A 24,993-nucleotide genomic window follows, 5' to 3' on the forward strand; every position below is an offset into this window, starting at 1 on the left:
CCATGGAACAGGAGAGTGAATCTCGGGGACTGAAGAGGAAGAGGAGCAACTTAGCAACTTGCATTGGCTTTGGGAGGCAGAGGAATGAAGAGAAGTGGCAGAAATGTTTGGAAGGTTTTTATTTTGGAAAAGCTGTGCAGAAAAAATTCAACAAAAGATGGCTGTGAAAAACCAAATTTTAAGCATTAAAAAAATTCAAATCAACCAACTAGCTCAGAAGAGGGGAGGAGGCTGAGAATGGGAGGAAAAGTCACAGCCTGTCAGGCAGACAGCTGGCCTCCCGGGGTGAAGGCCATTTCCCTGAGCATTTTGCTGAGGAAGACAGGGTGGTTGTAGGGCTGGAGGGGCAGTGGCTCCCAAGGCTGTCTCCTAAAACTCATGTGTCTGACATCTGCTCTGCAGCCCTGCCACAGAATTCCTTAGTGAAGCAGCACAGGCCCTGGGGAGCCGTGCCCATCCCCAGCTGTGCCAGGAGGATCGTACCAATCCTTGAGAATGATAAAGGTGGGGGAGGAGTGATGCTGAAGGAGTCAGGGGTATGTTCAAGGTTGGCTTCTGATGAGTCGTCCAGGGAAGGGATAATAGAGGCAGCTGCTTTCAGGACAGGCATGGCCTGGGGCTCTTCCCAGCCTCTACTCCTAAGCCCTTTTCCCAAGTGACCCCTGTGATGTTTCTGTTGAGATGTTCTCCTGGCCATGGCAGGCACCTTCTCAACCCACGCGTGGGTTGGGGTCCCTGTGACCTTGACGACTGGCTTGCCCAAGAGACAGGAGGATGGAGGCTTGCCCAGTGGAGGCACCAACTCCTCATCCAATACCTTCTCACCAAAAGCTCCTGTTCAGTTGGAGGAAGATCCTGAGGCTCTTGCCAGACGGTTCTCTGGCACGAATCCTCTGCCACTTATACCTTACAAAGGCCCTCAACCTCTCTTGAGCAGAGTCACAGGATGCTGTTTGGGCCTCAGATTCCAGATGTAAGCATCAGGACTGCTTTCTCCCCAGAGCTCCAATAGTTGAGAGCAATTTTCCAAGCTTCCCCAATTTGGGAAGGAAGAGCATATCCCGCATTGAATGTGTCAGATCCCAATGTCAGCAGATCTGCTCCTCCTTCTCCTGAAGCAGATCTAAAGGTTGATGCTGATGAGGGCAGTCCAGAGCACTCATGCCATTCTGGGATGGGCTCCAGTCCCCCTGATCCAGCAAGTCTGGGGCAAGGAGGCCAGAGGTGGCAGGAGGGTCCCTGCTCTCTGCCTCTACTCCATCTAGATCCTTGCTGTTACAAAGTGGCATGGATTCTAGTTCTGTCCCCTCCTCCCTGGCTTTTCGGCTCCTCCGGGTCCAGTGGCAGGGTCCACTCCTAAAAACTGGGTTAGAAGCCACATTCCTATGGCTCAAATATACTTCCAGCATGTAGTAAATGGTCCAGAAGATGGTAAAACAGCCTACCAGCACCAGGGTCTGGAGAAAAGTCAATCACGTTTGTTAGGGACTGTTTCCCAAAGCCCCCAGCCTTTCTCAGCCCAGACAATGAGCTCAGAAAGTCTTTCTCCTTCTGGAGACTGCCTCTCTTACCCCAAAGCACTCCTCTAGTCGCCCCCCTCCCACAAGGACTGCCCTCTAACAGTTAGCTAGTAGAGCAGGAGCAACGCTATGAAACCACTGTTGGGACCCAGGTCTTCCCAACTCCTCATTCCCCAGGTCACCTGAGTATCACATCAAAGACTAAACTCCCCAGGACAGTTCTGCCTGCCCGTAGCTTGAATCTTGGCCCTAGTACCTTAAGGGTGTTAGGGGTGATGGTATAACCAACTTCCTCAGGAATTTTCAGCCCAGGTGGGCAGGGCAGAGCGAAGCCATCGTGCAGGTATTTTCCACTCATGGCACTTTCTAACATCCTGTGGAGAAGAAAAGAAATGAGGACACTCCACTGAACATGGTTCCTACACCATCTGCTCTCCTGTCCTCCCTGCTTACAGCAGAAGAGCATGAAGCCCCACAGCAAAAAGGAGAGGAGCACATTGTGGGTTCTCAGCCCACAGCTCTACCTTTCAGCTTGAGACTGGAGCTGGGAAGCACATTTGGGGTTCAGAGGTAGGTGGGCCTCCCCAGGTGGCCTCTTCCCCCATATTCCCCCAACCATGAGTTGCCGTCCCTCTGACACATGTGGCTATACCTACCTTTGTCTGTCCCTGATGTCTACTGGACTCCACACAGAACCATATAAGGTCAGCTGCCATTGCCGGAGGATGCCGACCTGGAATGACTCATCTCCTAGGACAGAAAGTGGGGTAGTCCATGAGCCATGCCCCACTCCCAAAGGGACTCAGACTACATGGTCTGCTGTAGTAGTTCTCTAACTGTGTCCCACTGACCCCATGGTTCTGCAGAAGTGCTTCGCAGGGTGCCCTCAGGAATGGAAAGGGGCGTTGAAAGGTTGTACTTCTAGGCAGAGAAGTTTTGCCTTTATCTCCCATGTTTTGGGGTTTCAGCTGGGATTTTGCTTGAACAAAAAAAATGTCTTTCTACTAAATTAAAGAAAGGTTTGAAAACCACTGGTCTAATGAATAACTAACTTAACTGGAAGTTTGAAGGGTTGGGCTCAATTTCCAGTTTCTTCAGTGATATTGAAGATATTCAATATTCACTGATATTGTGACATTCTGTAAGTCACTTCAAACCTCTCGGCCTCAGTTTTTCCAAAAGAGACAGTGAAAATTAGTCCTGCCCTTACCTGCCTACCAGGGCTGGCCGAAGGATGGTTATATGTGAAAGGACTTGAAATGTGGTTTCAACAAGGAATTTGTGTTGCTATCCTGAGGGAAAATGGATCAGTCACTTCTTCAAGGAATACGGGAGGTAGAATCAATGAACACTTTTAGATGTCAATATCCACTTTTTGGAGGGGGCATACTTCCTGGCATTTACCCTCTTGGTTCAATGGCAATCCTCTGAATTCCACATGGGATACTTTCTGTGGGGACTCTGAGATCCCAAGGGAGCAGAAGACAATCAGGAAATGCAGGGCCCTGGTGGCAGGGCAGGGATGCTTACCCACATCCCTGATAACGAGTCTGTAGATCCCTTTTGCTCTTTCCCCCCAGCATCGCACAGTGGAGAAGGTCCAATCGTTGAAGCCATTGGGGTCCCTGGGGAAAGAATGAAGCAGAAAACGTGGAAGGCAATGGTGCAGGGAGCTGACCGCTTCTCCTAGAAACATTATTTTCTTACTGTAGTAGCCATGGAAATGAGCTACAGCCATCTGGGAGGGTGCCGTGAGGGGTCTTCAAGTGCTGTCCCTTGCCCCTGGGACCTCATGGAATGAGGGACTTGCGTCAATGTGGTGTAGTAGGAAAAGCCAATGTGGAGAGAGCACAGGTTTGGGAGTCCCATAGATCTAGGTTTATTCTTACTCGCTCAGGCACTTACTGGCTCTGTGACTTGTTTCTGCATCTATAAAAGGAGGTTACAAAGTCTACTCTACAGGGTTCTTACAAGGATTGGAGAAAACATATGTAAAGTGCAGTGCCTAGCACATGGTAAGCACTTGAATAAAGCATGGGAAAAGTGACTTCCAGCTGCCAAGGATAGTCAGTGCCATGGTATGTTAGGACAGTGCCAATATCCACTTCTCCCATAACTTTTCCTTGAAAAGGCCCCTGTTGCAAAGAGAGCTCAGGAGGCCATGGGCAGGTGTACGTACGAGTCCATGCTGCGGGGGGCGCCGATAAGGGACATCATGCCACTGGGGCAAAATAGTTTCAGTTCCAAGCTGCCGCGTCGTGGGTGAGTGATGGAGACTGTCACTGCCACATGTTCCAGGGTCTTCAGCCCCGACATCTCCAGGTCCATCCTGCTGACTGTGGGAAGTCAGGCTGGGAAGCTGGGAAACCAGCCCATAAACACGCCCTCACTTCATCCCAACATACACAAAGGCATATGCTCACTGAAGCCACATACAAACATCTATGGCAACTCTAACTGGGGCCTAGTGTATACCAGTAAATGAAATGCAGTTGCTGCTTTCAAGTTTACAATCTAGTTTAGAGTCTAGTTGGGAAGACAAAACATACCCAAGACATAATATAAGAACCCAACAGAGCAACTTCTATCATTTATTCATCTAAAAAGTTATTTACTGAGTACCTCCTACACTTCAGGCATTATACTAGATGCTGGAAATATAAAGATAAGTTGGGCATGGTCCCTAGCTCCTACCTGCAAGTGGAAAGTGATATGATATGGGATATACATAACTGATAAGGGAACAGAGATGAGCCAGATGGGTTTAGGCACATAGCAGTGACGCACATTCTGAAGAAGGGAACAAATACAGATTGGAAGAGAGGATTGGTAGAGGGTATTCTAGAAGGGGGAAACAGCAGGTACAAAGATAGAAGTGGAAATGAACAAGTCTCACATTGAAGACAATACGGAATTAAATTTTTTAAAAACTACTTAAGTGGATAAACTTCAAGGAAACTATGTGAATGAAAAAAGCCTATCTCAAAAGGATATATACTGCATGATTCCATTTACATGGCATTCATAAAATAACAGCTGCAGAGATGGAGAACAGATCAGTGGTTGCCAGGGGTTAGGGATTGGGGGCTGGGGTGAATATGGCCATGAAGGGGTAACACAAAGGAGTCTTTTGGTGATAGTATGGTTCTGCATCTTGGTGACGGTGGTGGTGTTTATGCAAGGCTACGCGTGGTAAAATCACACAGAGCTACACACACACACACAAATACTGAGTTCATGTATAACCGGTGAAATCTGAATAAGCTCTATGCATGTACCAATGTCAATTTCTTGGTTTTGTTATTGTGCTATAATTGTGTAAGATGTTAACATTGGGAGAAGGGTGCACTGGGCTTCCCTGTACATTTCTTCTTATCCTCCTATGAATCTACAATTATTTCAAAATAAAACTTAAAAAAAAAAACAAACTACTGAACTGGAAGACTCAATTGGGGATTGTTAAGAAGTTAGGTTCCAAGAAAAATAATTCTTTCTAAGGCATCTTTGCTCCCATTCACTTATTCCAATATTCAAGGCAGAGAGCGATACCTTCATTTTACACATGAAGAGGTTCAGAGAGGTACTGAAAGTAGGGAGTAGGGAACCTAGCATGGGAATGGCTTTAAAATTTTTTAAACAAGCAACTGAGAGCTATTACAGATTACTGAGCAAGGACAGAGTTTAAAATAAAGGGCTGAAGGGAGGTTACACTAATGGCTGTAACCTTAGGATGAACTAGAGAGAGGAAGAAATAGGTGACAGAAGAGCAGCTAAAATTCCATTGCCTCATTCGAGGTGTGAGGTCGTGTACGCACGAATGACTGTGATAGAGAAAGGAAAGCCAAGGCTCAAGGCTTTCTACGACACCACTTTCTATCCTTCCTAGTCCCTTTCCCTACTGACCTCCTGCTCAGTCCTCCTCTCACTGCATTCACTGGAGTGTCACCTCTCACTCACCACTAAGACACCAGTATTCATGAGGACTACATTTTCAGTGTCATAACTTCACATTTCTTTACCTCCTCAGCTCCAAAGACCTTTCTGCAGCCCATATCCGTCACCCACATCCACGACCATGCCCTGGACCTTGTCATTATCTGGGACAGCTTCACCTCTGAATCGTTTAGTAACTTTCATTGTGAGTTTATTATATAAGCAATACAAATTAATGGAAGGTAAGTTAGAAAAGTAGATGAGCAAAAATAAAAACAAAAAAGCACCCACAATTCCTGATGACACATTATTAAATATCCGTGCAGACCTCTTTCTGTGTATGGATGTGTGCGTGTGTGTATTTTCTTTAAATTCATCTGTCAACTCTTCAAAGCCAACGTCCCACCTTCTCTGTAAACAACCTCCCTCCTTCCACTTTCCCCACTCCCTTCTTGGCCCCTTCATTTTCCTGCAATCTATCAAGCTCCTTTTTCCTCGCTGAGATCCCACAGCTCATCTCTCCAACACTCTGGTCTACATTCTCAAGCTCCTGTTTGCTCTCTTGTCCTTTCACAGCAATATCTGGCAAAGTCAAACACTAGATCAGCTAATTATCCATCTTCTTGGCTAGAACTTCTTGCTTATGTCTTTGCTACTACAAATGAAAAACAAAACAAACCCTTTCTCAACCCTTTACTTCCTTCCATCTACCGGTGTTAACAGCATGGGCTCTGGAGCCATCCAGCCTTGGTTCAAATCCCAGCTCTGCCATTTACTAGCTCCAAGAATTAAATTAGTTCCCTTATTTGTAACATGGGGCTAGTAACAGTACCTACTTCATTGGGTTGATAGGATGATTAAATTAGTTAACATATGTAAAGTGCTTAGAACAGTACCCAGTAAACATTAAGGCTCTGGAGAATAAACTTCCCAGCTCCTGCCTGGACAAGGTAGAGGCCATCACTTGGCTGCTGAGGATGGGGGAAGGTATGTGGAGTCTAACTTTTAATCGACCTCTATTTTTAGTCTCATATCTCATCTCTGTCTTCTGTAGTACAGGGGGCCTCCAACTCCTGAGCCTTTTGGGATACTGTAGAATGAATGGGCTTGTTTCTTAGTATCCCCCTTGCAGGTATTTGGTTTGCAATTTTCTTAGCCCTGCTCAATTCTCCATTCATTTTCCATCTTCCAAAAATGAGATGAAATTTCTCATTTGCTGTGGTATCCTCTCTCATTCTCTTTGTCCTTGTGCTTATATCATTTTTATTCTTCTTATTTTGGTGAGGTTTTGGGAGAGAGCAGATATAAAAGCATGTGTTCAATTTGCCAGCTTTAACTAGACATCCTCTTCTATCCCTATTAATTATTCAACCAACGGCAATCTGGCTTCTGCCCCTATGAATACACTGAAATGACTCTTCTCAAGAAACCAGTGGCCTCTTTGTGAAGCCCATTTATGCCCTTCAGTCCTTTCTTGCCCTCTCTCACTGAAATTGCCCTTCACTCCTGTGACACCATCTGCTGATCTTTCTCCTACCGCTCAGGCCACCTCTTCTGTTTTCTCTGGCAGTTCCTTTCCTTCGACCACTCTTTAATGTTAGCCTCTGGGCCATCTTTTATCCTCTGTCTCCTGGTGATCTCACTCTCTCCAAGATCTTTTTCTTCTTTCAAACTCATTTATTCCACCACTTTGTAGATATAATCTTCAGATGTTGTATGGAAGCCTCAAACACAGTGTAGCCAAAATTATCTTCCTCAGCTCTGCACACCTCACAGCCCTTGACCAATCTGTTCTTCCTCCTGGATACCCAATCTCATTAGACAGCATCACCATCTAATCAGTTGTCCAAGCTAAAAGCCTGGAAATCTTTATATATACCAATATTAAAAATATACATATTATATTTATTTATATAAACATACATAGATATATAAACTATATAAATATAATACTTATTTATACACATATACAACATATATATGTATATAATTTTTTATTATAGAAAATTTTAGACATATGTAAAAGTAGAGAGAACAGATGTTCTCAATACTTTTTTTTTTTTTTTTTTTTTTTTTTTTTTTTTTTTTTTTCTTTTTTTTTTTTTTTTTTTATTTATTTATTTATTAATTTCAATACTTAACTTCAATAATTATCAATATATGGCCAAGATATTTGTCTCATTGATGATCCCCTTTTCTTCCCCTTCCCAGATTCTTTTGGGATCCCCAGGCATCATATCAGTTCATCAGTAAAGATTTCAGGGCTGGCAGGTTAGCCCAGTTGGTTAGACCATGGTGTTATAACACCAAGATCAAGTGTTTGGATCCCTGTACTGGCCAGCCGCCAAAAAAAAAAAACAAAAAGATCTCTAAAGGATAAGGCCTTGGGAATCTCTTTGATCCCTCTCTCTGCTAACATCAATTGGTGACAATCTATCTCAAAGGCTCCCCACAGCCTTCGAGGTAAAAATCAAACTCCCCACCATGGCACACAGTTCTATCTGGCCCTGCCACAACCAGTTTCAGGTCTTTCTCTTCCCCTCTCACCTTATGCTCCAGTTATACTGAATTACTTGCAGCTTCCTGAAGAAATTGTCAACTCTGTATATGTCATTCCTGCTGCCTGGATGTTCCTTTCCTCACCTTTTCTCCTGGCTAACGTATATAGTAAAACTCAGGTCAGTCACCAGTTTCTCTGAGAACCCTTCCCTGTTTCCCCTGATGGCAGATGTCTCTCAGCTGTGCTCTCAAAGCATCCGTGCCGTCTCCATCGCAGTGCTTATGACACTGCATTACACCTGCAAATCGGACTGTTTCCATTCCACACTGTGAGCTCTTTGAGGCAGGATCTATGTCTTATCTCTGATCCCTAGAACTTGATACAGTGCGGGCCGGCCCGTGGCTCACTCGGGAGAGTGTGGTGCTGAGAACACCAAGGCCCCGGGTTCGGATCCCATATACAGATGGCCGGTTCGCTCACTGGCTGAGCGTGGTGCTCACAACACCAAGTCAAGGGTTAAGATCCCCTTACCGGTCATCTTTAAAAAAAAAAAAAAAAAAAAAGAACTTGATACAGTGCCTAGGATGAAGGGGGTCTCACATATTTGCAGAATGAATGAGTGAACCAATCAAGAGACAGTTCAGAGAAAAAAACAAAATGGCTAAATTGCAAGGGAAGGGTTAGGGGAAGACCTGGGGACAGGCAAGGGATACAGAGGGATTAAAAACTCCAGAGTTTCAAGTTTGGGGGCCCAAGGAATGGTAATGGCATTGACACAAATGGGAGAAACTTTGGAAAGCAAGCTGGCTTTTGAGAGGTGATAATGAAGTCTAAATTTTGTACGTGTTAAATGCAACGTATCAGTGGAATATCAACAGCACACAGTGATTTAGGAATAGAAAGATGAAGAAAATATCCATGGCATAGTTGGAAGAGAGCACTGATGTGGCAGAGAAGGGGCTTATAGGAGAGTCAATGGCATGTTCAGGAAAATTACAGAAGTGAACAGGATCCAAAAAGGAGTGCATGTCTGTGTTAGTGGTGTGCACTGAGGCATGCTCCACCCATGCTCTCACTGGTGAAGATGAGGACTTGAGCGGCAACGCATGTGAGTACACTGGAAACGTGGGAAGCACGTTCTGCTAGAACTAAATGAGCTAATGCATTAAATGAGCTAATACTTAGAACAGTAGTGGGCACATAAAAAGCACTCGAATCTTAGCTGATGATCCTCATCTTATTATTACTTGGCCTTTGGTAATAAGTTGGGTCTTTTTCGACTCTTACCCTCTGTCCCAGGAGATGCCAGGTCTCTATCTGCCCATAATCTGTAGAAGCTACGAAAATCTCCATCTTTCTCACTGGGGAGGGATCAGAATGAGAGATTTAGATCTAGGAATCATCTGTGGACAGATGGTAGCTGGAGTCATAAAGACAGCTGCACTGTTGAAGAAGAAAATGTAAATGGAGGATAGAGTCGTGGAATGAATCCCAGAAGACACTCACGGTTCAGGAGTGCACAAGAGCAAACAAGGAAAATGAGCACCTCGGGCAGAGAAGGCAGAAGAGAGCGGGCTATGGAGCAAAGGAGGTCACAGAAGATAGTGGGGGCAGAGGGTGCAGCAAAGGCCTCATCAGTAGGGTCAGAGCAACAAGAAGGTTGAGAAGGACAAACTGAACTGGCCCCCATGTCAGACCGGGAAAGGGGCACACTAAATAATGAAGTCTCCAGCGGCTGAGGGAGTGTGATAAAAGTGAGCAACTGCTTTAGTTAACTCACTTGCAAAGGGTGCTGGTGCAAGAGTGGCAGGGACTTTAACTTGAAGGCAGGAGCAAGAATCAACAGAGATGAAAAGATTGGGTGGAAGAGGGAAGACGCGGACAGGTGAAGGAACAGGATTCACTGCCCAGGCAGAGGGTTAGCCAGTATAATCAGACTGCGAATGAGGAGAAAAGGGTGGGTGCACTGGGTGTTCAGGAATCTTCTAACACTAAGACTCTTTGTGTAGAAGACACTCCTCCCAAAACCCTACTCTTGCTCCTACCTTCTGGTAGAGATTTCAGAGCCGGTGTCAGATATAAAGGAACCAAGGGGCCCCAGTCCCCTTTCCCTCATAATCTCCCATCAGTGGGGAGAAACAAAATCCCATCTTGCTCTTCAGCTGTGCTGCTCAGTATGGTAGCCATTAGCCACATGTGGCTATTTAAATTTAACTATAATGAAATAAAATTAAATTTAGTTCTTCAGTCACACTAGCCACATTTTAAATGCTCAATAGTCTCGTATGGCTAGTGGCTTCTGAACTGAGCAGCACAGATATAGAACAGTCCCATCACTGCAGAAAGTTCTATAGGACAACGCTGCTCTAGTCTTTTTTTTTTTTTTTTTTTTCAAAAGATGACCGGTAAGGGGATCTTAACCCTTGACTTGGTGTTGTCAGCACCACGCTCACCCAGTGAGCAAACCGGCCATCCCTATATGGGATCCGAACCCGCGGCCTCGGCGCTCCCAGCGCCACACTCTCCCGAGTGAGCCACGGGCTCAGCCCCGCTGCTCTAGTCTTAGAGGTATTTCACTTCCTTTTCTATCTGAAGGATGTTCGGCTCCCTCTTACAAAAAGTTCACTTTCCAGCCCCCAGACACTGAATCACCCAGGTCCTGGTGGAAAAAACCAGTTTGGCTGTAGGGGCAGAGGTTTCTTGATTGTCTGGGATTGAGTTGCTCAATTCTATACTAACCAGATTTACTTCCTTCAACCTCCAATCAAACCGACAGCTCTGTTCTGTCTGCTCAGGGGTAAATGTAGTCATGTCAGAGAAGACACCTTTGCTGGCTCTGAAATTCGCAGCCAGGCCTGCTTGCCACCCTCCGAACAGGTGAAGAGCTCCATTAGCCAAACTCTCTGAATCTTCTCTCCCTTCTCTTCATGCTGCTTTCTCCGTAAGACCACCTCCCTCTCTCCTCTGCTCAGGACAACCTCTTGCTTCCTAGTGACAAACAAGCAGTTGCTGGAAGCCTTGATACCTAGGGAGGTTTGTCAGACATTGTGGGGCAACATGCCCTAGTTAGTGGGAAGCAGAGGATGACAAAGCTGCAAAGGGCTCTAATCCTCTCCTAAGTCAACTCCCTCATTTGACAGATGAGACAGTAAACAGCCCTAAATGGGAGGTAAAAGGAAAAGGCACACACACTATCTCCAAGACACGCAAGTGCAAAGCCAGGGGATTCCGACTGAACTGCATTCCTGGAAATGTTTCTGAACATCTCTGCCTTGGCTGATGCTTTATGCCCTTTCCAAGATAACATTCCTTTTACGGAAAATATGATGACTGGGCCCATAGGTTTCCTTCCACGTGGAGGGAAAAGGCTGGGTATGGTTAGGCAGGGAGACAACTGAACTCTTCTCAGTGAAACCTCCACCTGAGGGAAGCCGCCCCTTGGCCCCCCTTCTGCGTTCCCTTCTTTGGCCATTCCTTCTCCTGCCATGGCTCTGGTTTGATCACTTCCTAGTAGGACAGGATAAGTGAGGACAGAGTTCTGGTTTGGGTGCTAAGTATGACATGCTTCAACCTTCACAAAAAGTTGAATAACTCTGCTTGTCGAAATTTCTAAAGGGAAAAAAAAAAAATTCCCCAAGGAGCTGGAGGTAGGGAAAATTCTGGGAAATGTGCAGAGGACCCTGTGGCACAGAGGACCTCTGGCACAAGCATCCCGACCCAGCCTCCCACTTCTCTGGGAAGGGCTTCCACCTCTGTGCTCAGCAGAAAACCATATCACTGACTTAGAAGACACACCCCATCCACCCTTCAGACAATCCTGGTGACCCTGGGCACATGGAGGCAGGGGCAGAGGACAGGCAACTAGAGTCTGGGGAGACCTCTACAGAGTGTCTCTCCTCCAGCAGACTGCATCTGACTCTGTTAGATAAACCTGAGAATCAAAGGAAGAAACTCCCAACTCCTTTACTTCATCCAAAGGCTGCTGGGATGAATAGAGTTGTCTGGCAAGATCTGAGCATGGAAGTCACAGGAACGTCTTTCAATTCTTGCCTAGTCTCCTAAATCCCAATCCCACTCCTCCCACCCACCCTTCTGGTTGGTTGCTCAGCAGCTCCTTTTCATTACTAGTAAGTAACTCAGGAGAAAGGTCTTGTTTAAGCAGCCAGGGGGCCAGCCAACTCAGAAGCAGCAACATGTCCTAAAATGGTCAAAGAAAACTCCACAGGTTTGGCTGGAGCTCAGCTCCTAAAGGACGGGGTAGAATCCGGCAGGGAGGATGAGTTTAACTTCCCTATCACCCGACCCAAACCTCAGGCCTACGATTAACTTTCTTTGTCCTGATTACTTACCATTCCACAGGACTTCCAGGGAGCGGGGGGACCGCGGAATAGCCTTGTTCTCTTTTAACACGGGACTGACGTAGGAAGCTAAGTAAGGGACAGATGTCCAGATCTATTAACGGAAAGGAGGGGGGACGGCAAATCAGCCAAAAAGACTGATGACACACATGTTCTTACAAACACGTGTGTGTGCTGACATGGTCTTTAAGGCCAAGCTCTCTTTTTTTTCCTCTCATCACCTTCTCTCACTCCTGAGGCTTCTGTGGACACTTGGGAATGCTCTTTCTGGCACCAAATCAAGGAACCAGAGGAAAATCGCTGTGTCCAGGGTGCACCATGAGAACCAAGCACCCTCAGAGTCTGGAGCTACACTCAGGTCCCAAGTATTCTCTGCTAAGAGTTTGGAAACTTCAATTACAGCATTGAGTCTGCTTTTTCATTTGTAAGATGGATATCAACTGAGATGAGGGGAAAAGTGGCCACATAAATGAAATGAATGAACACCGGTTAAGCACCTATGATGTGCCAGGCAATGTTTTAGGTATTCGGCCCCCTCCCTCAGTCACCTCACACAGCGCGCTCTGCCCTGCCAAGACTTGTTCACCTTGGCTGCATTAACGAGTCTCCACGCATTGAGCAGGCCGAAACCATGCTGGTGGCTATGGCTGAAGCCTGCCTCGTTGGTGACCCACTCTGCTCGGCGATCCTCATACTGAAAAGACAGAGGTCCTGGTTAGTCTCTCACATGCCGATGTAATCTCAGCAACCTACCTCTGGTTTCCCTGCTTACCCTACTGGTTGAGCCAGTCCAGACTCTCCCACTAAGGCTACTTGGAATGGATTCCCAGAGGAAAGCTGGGACAATAGGTCAAAGCCCCATGATGTCACCACCCAGTGGCTTGCTTCTAGAGAGGGAGCCAGGAGGCATAGTCTTCAGAATAAGAGAGCAAAGCCAGAGCTCTCCTTTGCAGGCAAAATGGCATTAGCAGAATAGGTACAAATGAGTTTAGCTCTGTGGTCTTGATGGGGTCCCCTCACCTGTGCTTTACATAGGCAACTCTGAAGGCGACTTGGCATCTAACACTTGGGACGTTTAGAATCTGAAGCTTCTTGATACCCAAACTCTGGGATAGTCTGAGCCAGGCCACTTGTCTACCTACCAGTATCTCACCTGGGTGGCTGTGAAGACAATGATGTGCTGAACGTCACGCCATGTAAGGCAGGGCCGTACCTGCAGCATTAAGGCTATCATGCCAGCTGCCAGAGGTGCTGCAGCTGAGGTCCCTGTGTGGCCCTCAGTGCAGCCAGTGCCCTTCTGAAGGTCCCAGTCAGTGGTCACCTGGGAAGTGGAAAAGGGAGGGGGTGGTTAGAGATGGAGTTCAAAGGTGTAGGAGGAGTACAGGCCTGGTCTTCAGAACGAGCCTCTCCGGTGGGCCCTTCCTTTCTGCTCCTCAGTCTTTGACCAGAGCGGGGCAGGACAAAGGAGAACCTTAATCCTCCTGGCCTCCTAAGAGAACCTCTGGAGAAGGGAGACAAGTACCTTTAGAGAGGTACTTCTGAGGGTACGGTTGTGGGAGAGAGGAGATAAAGACATGTGAGAGGGCTCTGGTGCAGTGTTTCCTGATCCTTGCTCCCATTCCCAAATTCTCCACCCTAATCCCCACTCTCAACCCTCCCCTCCAAGCCCCACAACCAAGCTAGACAGAGGAAGTGGCCAGGGGAACTACTGGGCCCCAGCTGGAGCTGGGACAACAGTGACGGCACCATTCAAGGAAATCCAGCTTGGCAGTGCAGCCTCAGGGGCTGCAGCGATGTTGGTGCAAACCCAGGGAGCATGTTCCTGGGGAGAGAGAACTGTGGCCTTGCTCATCCCGGCTCGGCATGGGCTCAGTGTCTACACAGACTGCCAGCCCGAGACAGGACAAGCTACTCACTACTCCAGCTGGTGCTTCGGTTTGATTCCCATTAGTCCCTGCTCTACCTGTGGCTGAGGAGGGGTGCAAGGGTGTGGGTGTCTGGCACCGAGTTCTTCCCATGCTGTCGTCAACCTGGAGCCTGACAGGTTTAGCTGAGGAGGGCCCTGCTTAAATCTGCTCCAGTCTGCAGCACCTGTATCCTAAGCGCATGGTGCCAGGGCTAAGACCAGAGGGCTCCTTTCTTCCAGACTTCTCCCTGGGTCAGACACCATGGTGTCCTCCTCCACTGCACTCACTGCTCCCTCCCAGCTGTTATAGCAGCTGCCAAGAGATGCAGTTTTCACCCAGACACTGTGTATTCCAGAAGAAAAGGGAAAAACACTCTCCAAGTTGTAGTCTCCGTGAGAGTGAGAAGCCTGGTCTGTGCCAGGGAAGAGATTGATATTTTTCCTGTTAAGGAAACAGCCTCACAGTGACAGTCTAGTGTGCAGCTGGGAAGCCCGTAAACTTGCCTAGGGTGGCAGCAGCACTGGGCAGCCATAGAAAAGTCCGGGGAAGTTCCCCCAGGCAGCCAGATGGCAGGAAGCATATGGCCCCAGACCCTGCCCTCAGAAAGACAGCTCTACCCAGCTGCCCTGCTCATTGAACAGAAAGGGCAGCAGGAGGTTTCCAAGGCAAGGACAGTCAAAGATGGGAACTTGACTGAGAAAGCTCTCTTTTCATTTTTGGACAAATTACAGGTCAGATGGAAGTGGAGTTGAGTTAGGAGAAAAACCAGGCAACACAGAGCAAGGGTGACAATTATGTTATGGAGCCTTCTTAGGTCCCTGGCTGGGGGGGTGGTGAGCAGGGTTCCCCAGATCTGCTGGGGGTGAAGAGCGTAGTAGGTCCTGCCCTTCCTGCTAACCCAGCCTCCCCTGCAGTGGGGTGTCCTGTGCACAGACCCCAGCCTGCTGAGCAAAGCCTCTCTTGCCTTTTTACTTTCATCCAGTCTCTTCTCTTCTCCCTGGGGTAGGGGGAGGAGGTAGTAGGGGTCAATTGGCACAGAGTCTTGGAACACTGTGTTGACCACAAGTCATTTATGGGCATAACAAAGTTTCAGTTTTGGAAAATGAATTTGACCCAGCAGGAAGACAAAGCAGCCTAACTCCGGAGGGCCCCAGAGAGACCTCCCAACCCAGCCACTGGAGAAATCTGACACCACCTGGCTCCAGTCCAGCTCTTGCCTAGAGTCTCCTACCCCCATATTACACTGTATGGGCAACAGGGACAGGCTAGGAGCTCTAGGACTATGGTCTAGAGACATGGGTTAAACTGGCTGGCGTGGAGCTAAGCCCAGCTGGGTATAGGCAAGAGCCCCTGAATTCCTTAAACAGGTTCCATAGGCTAGAGAAGCTCCACTCCCCTCTCCAATCTCATTTGCTATGGCTCCAGTTATAGCTCCAGGTCTCTCCCTCTCTCTCCTTCTCCCTCCTCTCCCCCTCCATCTCTCCCTCTCTCTCCTCATCTTTCCCTCTCTCTACCCCATCTTTCCCTCTCTCTCCCATCTTTCCCTCTCTCTCCCATCTTTCCCTCTCTCTTCCCATCTTTTCCTCTCCTCTCTCTACTCCATCTTTCCCTCTCTCTCTCTCCTCTCTCTCTCCCTCTCTCTCCTCTCTCTTCCTGTCTTTCTCTCTCTCTCCTCTCTCTCCCTGTCTCTCTCTCTCTCTCTCAGTTGACATGAGATATTCCCATTTCCTTTCCCCACCTATTCCATAAAGACAACCACTAGGTTTATTCCTGAGGATGAATATGACCAGAACTCACAGTATTTATAGAAGGGCTGAAGAGCAATGGAATGATGACTTTTTTTTAAGCTCACAGAAATTAGTGAAAGCCCAAATTCTACCAAAGGAAGACATTTCAAAGAAGTTGTTTAATCAGTGTGACAGTTTCTGTAACAATATGTACATCTGTTCTAGGATGAAGTTTTTAAGATGACCACCATTTACACAGATTTATCCAGAATGCTCAGGTCTGTTCTTCCAACAGTGGCATACCTTGAGAGACAAAGGTCTGCTGAGGAAGAGGAACCTGAGGGACAGGACAGGGAAGCTGGGAACAAAAAGAAACACGTTGTGATGCCTGAGAGAAGAGGTGGGACAGGGCGGGGCGTGGAGGACCCGGGAGGCACTCACAATGCTTCGGAGCATCTTGTCCCCTCCACTGAAGGTGACTGCCAGCATGGAGGCACACTCCTCTGCATAGAAAGGCATCCGTCCCTCCTCATCCACAGCACCTGGGCACCGAGCAAGGGAAATGGGAACTGAGATGCAGAGCCGGTCCTGCGGCAGGAGCCTGATAGTGCCAGAGTTACCTTTGAATTATCATGGGTGGGGAGGGGGGCGGGCGCTGTCCTGAGTTTAAAAAAGACCTGAATGGCCGAAGTCCCTCAGAGTGTCCACAATCCTCATCTGAACGAGCAGCCTCAAGTGGCAGAGGGTATTCTGTACCCTAAGACCATTCCTCCATAGGCTCCAGGGTAAAACTGAGGGCCTTCACCTCTGTACCTACTCATTCCTTCACACGTTCATTTTCTTCAACATTTATTAAGCATCTACTTTGAGTGACACACTGTGAGGCATCAGGACCATATAGAAAAGGCCAGAGTCCTGATATTGAGGAGCCTAGAGTCAGGTAGGAAGCCAGGTAAGTAAATATAGTTGGGGTGGCAAACGCAATGAGTGGGAGCACAGGTAAAGGGCATTTAATTTAGGCTAGTGGGGAGTCAGGGAGCCACAGAAAGAGAGGCCAGAGCAAAGCCTCATCACTGTGGTGGGGATGAAGACGAGTGGTGACTTCTAGAAGATGGGATGGAAGTGCTCTCAGGGTGTGGTGACATCTAAGGACGTCTCGAGGTCCTCTGAGAGCAGGGCTAGTCCTATATGAGCCCAAAGACATGATCGTGTTCACATGTTTAGATGGGCACACCAAGATACACAATCCCCTCACACTGAGAGATACATACACACATAAACACACACACAGAGAACCATCAAGTCGCTACCTATGGTGACTGTGTAGATGGAGTTGGCATAGCCATCATAGTTGCAGTTGTCATTGTGCTGGCCTCCATTCCCACTGGCTACCACAAAGATGCTTCCAAAGCCCTGGCGACCAGCAATCACCCCATGTTGTAAGGCAGCCTGAGGAGCAAAAATGTCAGGGTATCAGTTGAGAAGCTCCGGGAAAGACTTCTACCTACCATACCAGTCACCCTTTCCTCCCATTCTAGAAAGAAAAGAAAGAAGTTCAAAGGGCACTGGGCCTGGGGGAAAGAGATTTAAAGATGGACACAGGATGGGGAGGGAGCTGGTAGTTGAACAACACTTGATGGATGTACTCTGCTCATCACATGACAGGGTGGGGCCAGGAATGGGAGCTGAGAACAAGATCGAAGGGAAACAATCTCAAAGCATTGTTCCATTTCTCTAAGAATTAGTGTCCCCCATACTCCCGGCTCCAGATTAGGTGTGCTCTTCCTGAAAGGAGGCAGTAGGGCTAGATGGCATAGGTCTGGTACTGCAAATGGGGGTGGGGTGAGAAGTGGGATCGACTTGTAGTAGTTCTCCTAGGACAGTGAAGACTGTATCCTGGGTCTCCTAGAGTCTTTGTGCTGTTCACAGTTACCTTTCCAAGCTGATGGGGGCCATCCACTGTCTTCCCATCATCGTCTGGTCCCCAGCTGTTGAGAAATACCCGGAAGGAAGGCCAGAGCCAGGCTGTGGCTACCCACCTAGTGCCTCCCAGTCTCAGCTGGCCACTCTTCTGCCTGCAGCTCTTACTCTCCTCCCAAGGGTTCCAGTTCAGGACTCCCATGATTAAAAGACATAAGGTTCAAAGGTCCATGCCTTCTCCAAAGTGGAAAACAGAAGTCTGTGCCAAGATTCTTCTTTTCTCTGGAAACATATTTCCTGCTCCTAAAAGTCCTTTTTCAGAAGGTAGTACATAGCGGAAGAGAGGGATGGGTCATTCCACTCCTCATCTAGGGATCTACTAGTAGGTTTGATGGCAGAGCACCCCTGAAGGGACATTTAATCTGTATAACTTCCTGGTTCTTAGGCTGAGGGGTTCTCTATTCCTTCTCTAAGAGGAAATGTATCTTGTGATGATGTCATAAATTTAAGGGAGGTACTGGTTAAGGGGAGGAACAGGTGCGATCAATGCCATGGGGGCCGCCCAACCCCAGCTCCTCCTTCTCCAGCCCACACACCATAACCTGAACCTGCAGGTGCATTTATGTAGGGCGGCAGAGATTGGTGCTGGGCACTCAGCTTATCTACACTTGGACAGGAAAGCCCAGTTTCTCGCAGAAGTCTTTTGAGTTTAGAAAAGAAATGAAATGGGGCAGGCTGGGGCTGCTTAGGTGGCAATCTAATTACTGGGGTGTCAGGGGGTTAAGACTGAGAACCTAGTGGCTGGGGATCTGGAGAAATGAGAGCAATGGATTTATTAGCTGAACCCAATGAGGAGACCCTGCTCAGAACTGCGTGAGTCAGCCCACTTTGCTATTCTGTGTTGGAGGATTTGTCCCAGGTGCTCCAGCCTCTCGCCCTCTCACCCTCTCACCTGCTCTGTCTCACCTGCAGCTGTAGATGTCATTTATCTGATAGTGCTTGTTGAACGCCACGGCCTCCATGCTGTCTGTGAGGGGTCCATCCAGCACCCGGATACCTAGGCATTGAAGGCCACACCAGCTCCTCAGTAATGCTGATTCCCCAGATGGGGAACTGGGTGGTGGAGAGCTATACGTGGGGGACTGACTTTTCCTGTAAGCTCTCTTTCACTTTTTGAATTTTTATACCATGTAAACATATTAGCGGTCCAAAAACATTTTTTAACATAATGCTGGGACTTAGACTTTTAGAGATCACAGGGTCTGGTGAGAAGAATCACAGGCTAGCATGTAGGTAACCAAGGTTCCCTTCTTCACCCTTAATCATGTGAAAACACCTAGCGCAGTGCCTGACACAAAGATAAATAACAATAAACGATACTCATTACAATTACTACTCTCATGAATGCTGAATTTCACCCTCTAAAAATTGGGCGGGTCACATCCTGGTGACCATATAGGGAGAGATGGGGCTTTCAGAAGGGATGTGTAGCTCAGTTGGTTAGAGTGAGGTGTTATAATACCAAGGTCAAGGAGTTCGGATCCCAGTACTGGCCAGCTGCCAAAAAAATACAAACAAACAAAAAGAGAGTATGTAGACCCTGAAAGTTTCTGGCACCCTCTGTAGTCTCATTCACAGAGGGCTGCTGCCCTCTGCTGGAGGGTTAGAGGAAACCAGCCTACTCTGTCTAGGTTCCCAAGCACATATTAGGAATCATGGCAGGTAGAGGGGGGCTTCGCAGTTCATTCCCTTTACCATCTGCCTTCACGAACAAAGACTGAGAGGCGAAGGGACCACAGAAGCACCTTCAGTGGGAAACAGGGCTTCTCAGTTCTCTTGAAAGGATGGAGAGCAGGCCATGACCATCAGTAGGACTGGGAGCTGTAGGGTTGGGAGATGCAAGAACAGCCTCCATGGATACATGGCGTCGTGGAGGAAGAACCAATGAGAATACACTTTGTAAATTATGAAAATACAAGTATAATGTAGTCAAGTAAAAGGAGTTATTCCAAAGACTTGGGTCACTGATGGGGCATAACCATGATCAGAAAAAGGAAAGAGACAGAGCAGGACCAGCCCACATCAAGAGCATTTCCACCATATGGTCAAGGGTTTGGCCTTTATATTTTATATAGTGGGGGTTGCTGCTTAAAAATGTTTGAAAAACCACTGCACTGAAAATCAATGAACTAATTTGTCATACAGACGCCCATTATAAGCTTACCCTCTGTTCTGTGCTACATGTGTTGAGGGTGGGATAAAGCAGTTTCAGGATGGGGGAGGGGTACAGGGAAATGAAGATGTCGCCACCAAAGCCCCCAAGGCTAGACTCAAGCAGGAGTTACCTGCTATGCGGCTCCCATATGCCACTCCCACTGCACAGAAGCTGTTGTTGGGCACAGCTGCAATCTCTCCTGCACATCTCGTGCCGTGGTGGTTGCCATTCTCCACATCCGGGTGGGGCATGGGGTCAGGGTCATTAGAGTTGAGGTCATAGCTACCCTCAGGGCTCTGAAATATCAGGGGTAATGGGCAACATGTAGTCACACTGGTTAGAAAGGGTGAGGTCCTGGAGCTCAGGGAGAGAGAGGAACTAGGAATTTAGGACTCCAGGCCAAGGTAGCAAGCCCATCTCTCTGCAAATGACACAGCTACAAGATATGAGCAAAGGACACTGGGGCAAAACTGAGAAGTACCATAGCTCTCAGCAAACTTCTCTTGCCTGTTATAGGAATGTGGCCACTACTCCATGGCTTGGGAAACCTGGGATAAAAGAGATTTAGAGCAACCTAAAGGCCCTCTTCAGAGAGAGGAAGGTACTCAGGACTTCAGTGGAGAGGGAAGTTGCCTCCAGGGGCCACTCCTTACTCTCCATGGAGGGGTAGCAACAGGAAGCAGGAAGTACCCCCAGGATGGTCTCTCTTGGGGACAGAGCCACCTGCTGTGCCTCAACTGTCAGTCTGCAATGCTGGCTGGGAAAGGAGAGAAGGAAAAACATCATCCCCTACCCCAGGCCCTTTTGTTTGGCCCACTGACCTCTAGCAAAGGGGACAAGACTGAGGCAACATCAAGAAGGAGGTCCAAGGCCACTCACATAGTTGGGTGCAATGTCCTGGATGGTGTGTTCCACTCCGTCATCCACAACCACCACTGTCACTCCTTGTCCAGTTACATTGCGCTCCCACACACCTGTCACATTGATGTCCCTGCCGGGGCTCCGCTGGTTATTCTGTAGGGGACACAGGGTGGTAATCCAGTGACACAACGGACAGCCCAGAGAGAGATAGAGCTATAGCCAGCAGCTCCTTTTTACCCTTGGCCTCCACCAAAGAGCCAGACGGAGGTTGCAGATCAATAGGTCTAGGTGGGAAGAGAGTCAAGGGGGCACGGGGCAAGTGTGAGCTCTGCCACAACCTTGGTGCTGCGGATTGACAGAAGTCAATCCTAAAATTCATATTAGATGCTTAGTCCCCACTGTAACTGTGGAGGGTGGGAAATCCTATTACGGTAATTGAAAGGTGGGGCCTAGAAGAGGTGATGAGATCGTAGGACCATGCCATAGTGAATGGATTATGGTGGTCAGAGGTGTGGTTCCGAGAGCTTTAAAAGGAAAGCACGTGAGAGTCTCTCTCTCTCTGCTCTGCCATTTTCTGCCATGTGAGACCCCTGCATTGCTGTAAAGCCACTACCAAAGAAGACCCTCACCAGATGTGTTCCCTGGACTCTGACTTCCCAGCCTCTGAAACTGTAAGAAATAAATTTCGTTTTCTTGCAAATCACCCAGTTCCAAGTATTTTGTTATAAGCAATAGAAACGGACTAATACACTTGGTCTAAGTCTGGCACCACTTATGGGCAATTATGGTGAAATGATGGCTACGGTTAAGGGTTAAATAATATCATTATTATGCCAATAATGTTAGTACCTATCACTTCTGTAATAGTGTTTACCATGTGTCAGGCACTGTTCTAAGTGCTTCACATATATTAATTCACTTACTCTAACCATAACTCTATGAGGCAGGTACTATTACAATCTCCATTTTATAGGTGGGGGAACTGAGGCACAGCAAAGTTAAGCAGCTTGTCCAAAGGCGCATGCTGGAGTGTGAGCATTCATGTCCCAAGCACTGCAGTACCCAGATCTAGAAAGCAGTACAGGGAAGGGAGAGCATGGGGGCAAAAGCCCAGAGAAATGCTCCCTCAGACAAACAATGGGGGTACCTGAAGAGTGACACAGTCAAAAGCCCGCTAAAGAACCGGACGAAGACCTATCCATCTGACATCAAAAACTGTAGGGCCAGACTCACCAGGTGCCACTGCTGAGGGTACTTGGGATCATTGAAGTGGACGCTGCGCTTGGCCCGCTTTAGCAGCCTCTGCTCTGAGTGCCAGCGCACAGCTTCATGCCTGGCCAACACAGCCTCTGCCTGCTGCCGGATGGCCTCCACTTCCAGGGCCTGCCTGTGCCCAGCTGGCTGAACAAAGAGGTAGTGCCCCTGGAGCTCTCCAATGCGTCCGGCATTCACCAGCCCTGCTGCCTGGGCCAAGACATCTGCCTGTTGCTTTAGAGTCTCTTCCTCCCCCTGACCTTCCAGGCTGTCTAGATGCACAGCCCAACTTAGTCCCCCTGGACCCTGGGCAGCAGGCCCACCTGTTCCTGCCAGGCCCATGACCCAGGGAACCAGAAAGAAGAGCCCAGCTAATTCCAGCCAGAGGCAGGTGGGCGGGCCCAGGGGGGCGTCCAAGTGTGGCAATTTCTGCCTCCCCTTCGGCATCAGAGCAGTAGGCTGCAGACAAAGAGAAAGGACATAAAATAGTTAAAAGAGCTGATAACCGCAGGTATTTGAGAGAGAGACTGTGAGCCATCAGTGCATTCCCCCTGGAAACCCCAATCCACTCTTCAAAAATTATTCGATCCTCTCTTTTTGTTCACACTTATCCCTTACCAACAGCAATAAGCCCCCAGGAGTAGTGTAGGCCAGTATTAACCCCAGTGGGTGACCTCCCACAGCTTGATGGGCCAATTACCACTAGAACAGATAATGAAGCAGAGTGTCCTGGTGGCTCACAGGCACCATGCTGCTATTCCCACTGTTGCCACTCACAGGGCTCAAAGTACATATCACTCCAACAAACTGCTGGCAGCATTATGACTGCTGTTTAGGAGAGGAGCCCTCTACCCCTTATTTAGTTAGTTAGTTAGTTTTTGGCTGCTGGCCAGAAATCTGATCCTTTGACCTCCCCCACCACTCCGATTTAGAGGAGAGACATCAATCTTTCCCCAGTGGACTTCTCAGTCCAGTTGTTCTCAGGGCTAACCCCCACAATGGGGCCCCATTCCCACCTGGACTCTACATGAGGTTGAGCTCCTGGTCTGGCTAACCACGTCACACTCATTTTGGGCAAATAGAGAAAAGGCTTCACTTTTACTGTGAGTAATGTTGACTCTGCACACAGACTGCAGACCTGTGGGTCCCAAGAACAGAACAAAAGAAATAGTGTCACACCAAACCCAGTGGAACAAGCAGAAGCAAGACATGAACTCCAGGACCACTGACCAAAGAAACTGGTCAAGATCAAGTATCATTTCCAGGGATCTAAAATAAGTCATAGACTGGAACAGAAGGCCAAAATCAATACAAAACCCAGAAACCCTACTTCCTGTCCTAACTATCATGCCACCCTCTTTTCATTTTTCCCCCTTGAGGCCTAGCAGAGGAGTTAACTGTTACCAAAACCCCTCCTGAGAAAGTAGGTAATACACTGCCTAGAAGTCCAAGTGGTAGCTAACTTCCTGATCTGTGAATCTCCAAAGGATGCCAGGGGAAGTGACAGCAGGCAGGAGGCAGGATGAAACCATGGGAAAGCCAGAGTGCAAACTAAACGGAACAGGCTTAAAGGGCAAGTGGGCAACTGGAAGAGAAGATATGATTGGAAAGCAGCTCTAAAGAGCAGCCCTTGCAACTAACTCAGTGGGTTGGCTTGGAAGTGAAGACTCAGGCTCCAAAACTGGGCTCCAATTGCCTGGTTTGATAGAACCAGGGAATTGGTCTTAGGAGCCCTCAAAGGAAAATAGGGCCAAATTACATCTGGTGGGCAACCATGACAAAGAATGGGGTGGCAGAACACATGTGTACCTATGCGTGGCTGGGCTCCTTTAAAAGCCTCTGCTCTCTACTGAGTCCACCCTGAGGCAGGGCTTAGTACTGAGACACACACCCAAATGCATCCAGCTCAAAGCATTCCAGAAAAATGAGTATTTTACTGAAGACTCCCTGGAAAGGGAGAGGAGAACTTCTACCACCTAACATTTCCCTCCAAAAATCCCCTTTCCACATCTCTTTCTTTTCCTCTTAGGTTCTGAGGCATATTCACTCTCAAATTCCTCCCCGCCCCCCAGTAGAAACGACTGCCCCAATATATTCAGGTGTCTTCCCTAGTTTGCATACGATACTAAATAAAAACAAAATCTCGTTAGATAGCTAGATAGTAACCTATCTGGGCAGCGTCCCTCAGTCTCAGTAGATCCCACCACAGATTTCCGGAAGAAAGAGAAACCTGAGCTCTTCCTGTCTCCCAGTGGCAGAGTAGCACTTTTACCTCCCATCTAGGAAAGGAACCTAAATACTTTCCGAAAACAGATCTCAACCTTCCCCAATTGCTAGGCCTGTCTTTACAGCTCTTAGTTGTCAAGGAAGAAGATGGACAGCCCGGAGTTCGAGATTCTGCTCCCATGCGACTGTCCTCCTCGCAGCCTCTACACCCTACTTCTAGAAACCAGTTTCATTGATTTCCCCTCTCCGGCCTCGATTGCTCGGTGCAATGTACTCCTCTCCTCACCAGCGTCGTAGACACTTGTCCTGGAATCCAATACCCAGGGGCCCCGTGCCGCTGGCTTCCTCCACGCCAGGACTGAAGGCGCCCTCTGTGCAGTTCCCTCATCCTCGGACGCCGGCTCCCCCCCAGTTCTGGACCACCCGGACTTCCAATGTCCGGTCCCCACCTAGTTCCCAACTCACCGGCCCGGCCGCAGCTGCCGCCGCCGCCTCCCTGCGGAAACTCGCGGCTTCGCGGGAGCCGGGGGAGCCGGTGACAGCCGCATCACTTCCGCCCGGGCGCCGCAGCC

The 24,993-nt window shown here is 48.2% G+C and overlaps 1 protein-coding gene across 1 annotated transcript; it reads right to left on the bottom strand.

Annotated features, from left to right (window-relative positions):
- Positions 1–104: 104 nt before the first annotated feature.
- PCSK7 (proprotein convertase subtilisin/kexin type 7) lies at positions 105–24,943 on the bottom strand. The gene is made up of 17 exons (XM_063093434.1): positions 24,887–24,943; positions 23,212–23,333; positions 22,175–22,654; positions 20,960–21,094; positions 20,211–20,376; positions 18,832–18,922; positions 17,879–17,933; positions 17,256–17,394; positions 16,387–16,487; positions 13,465–13,632; positions 12,898–13,005; positions 12,303–12,405; positions 3,700–3,856; positions 3,051–3,145; positions 2,177–2,270; positions 1,777–1,894; positions 105–1,457 (listed from the first exon to the last, which is right to left on the bottom strand). The coding sequence occupies exons 3-17, from the start codon at positions 22,640–22,642 to the stop codon at positions 1,089–1,091; spliced, it is 2,367 nt and encodes a 788-aa protein (XP_062949504.1). The 5' UTR covers positions 22,643–22,654; positions 23,212–23,333; positions 24,887–24,943; the 3' UTR covers positions 105–1,088.
- Positions 24,944–24,993: the final 50 nt, after the last annotated feature.

Source organism: Cynocephalus volans, chromosome 4 (assembly GCF_027409185.1).
Source record: "Cynocephalus volans isolate mCynVol1 chromosome 4, mCynVol1.pri, whole genome shotgun sequence".
Lineage (NCBI taxonomy): Eukaryota > Metazoa > Chordata > Mammalia > Dermoptera > Cynocephalidae > Cynocephalus > Cynocephalus volans.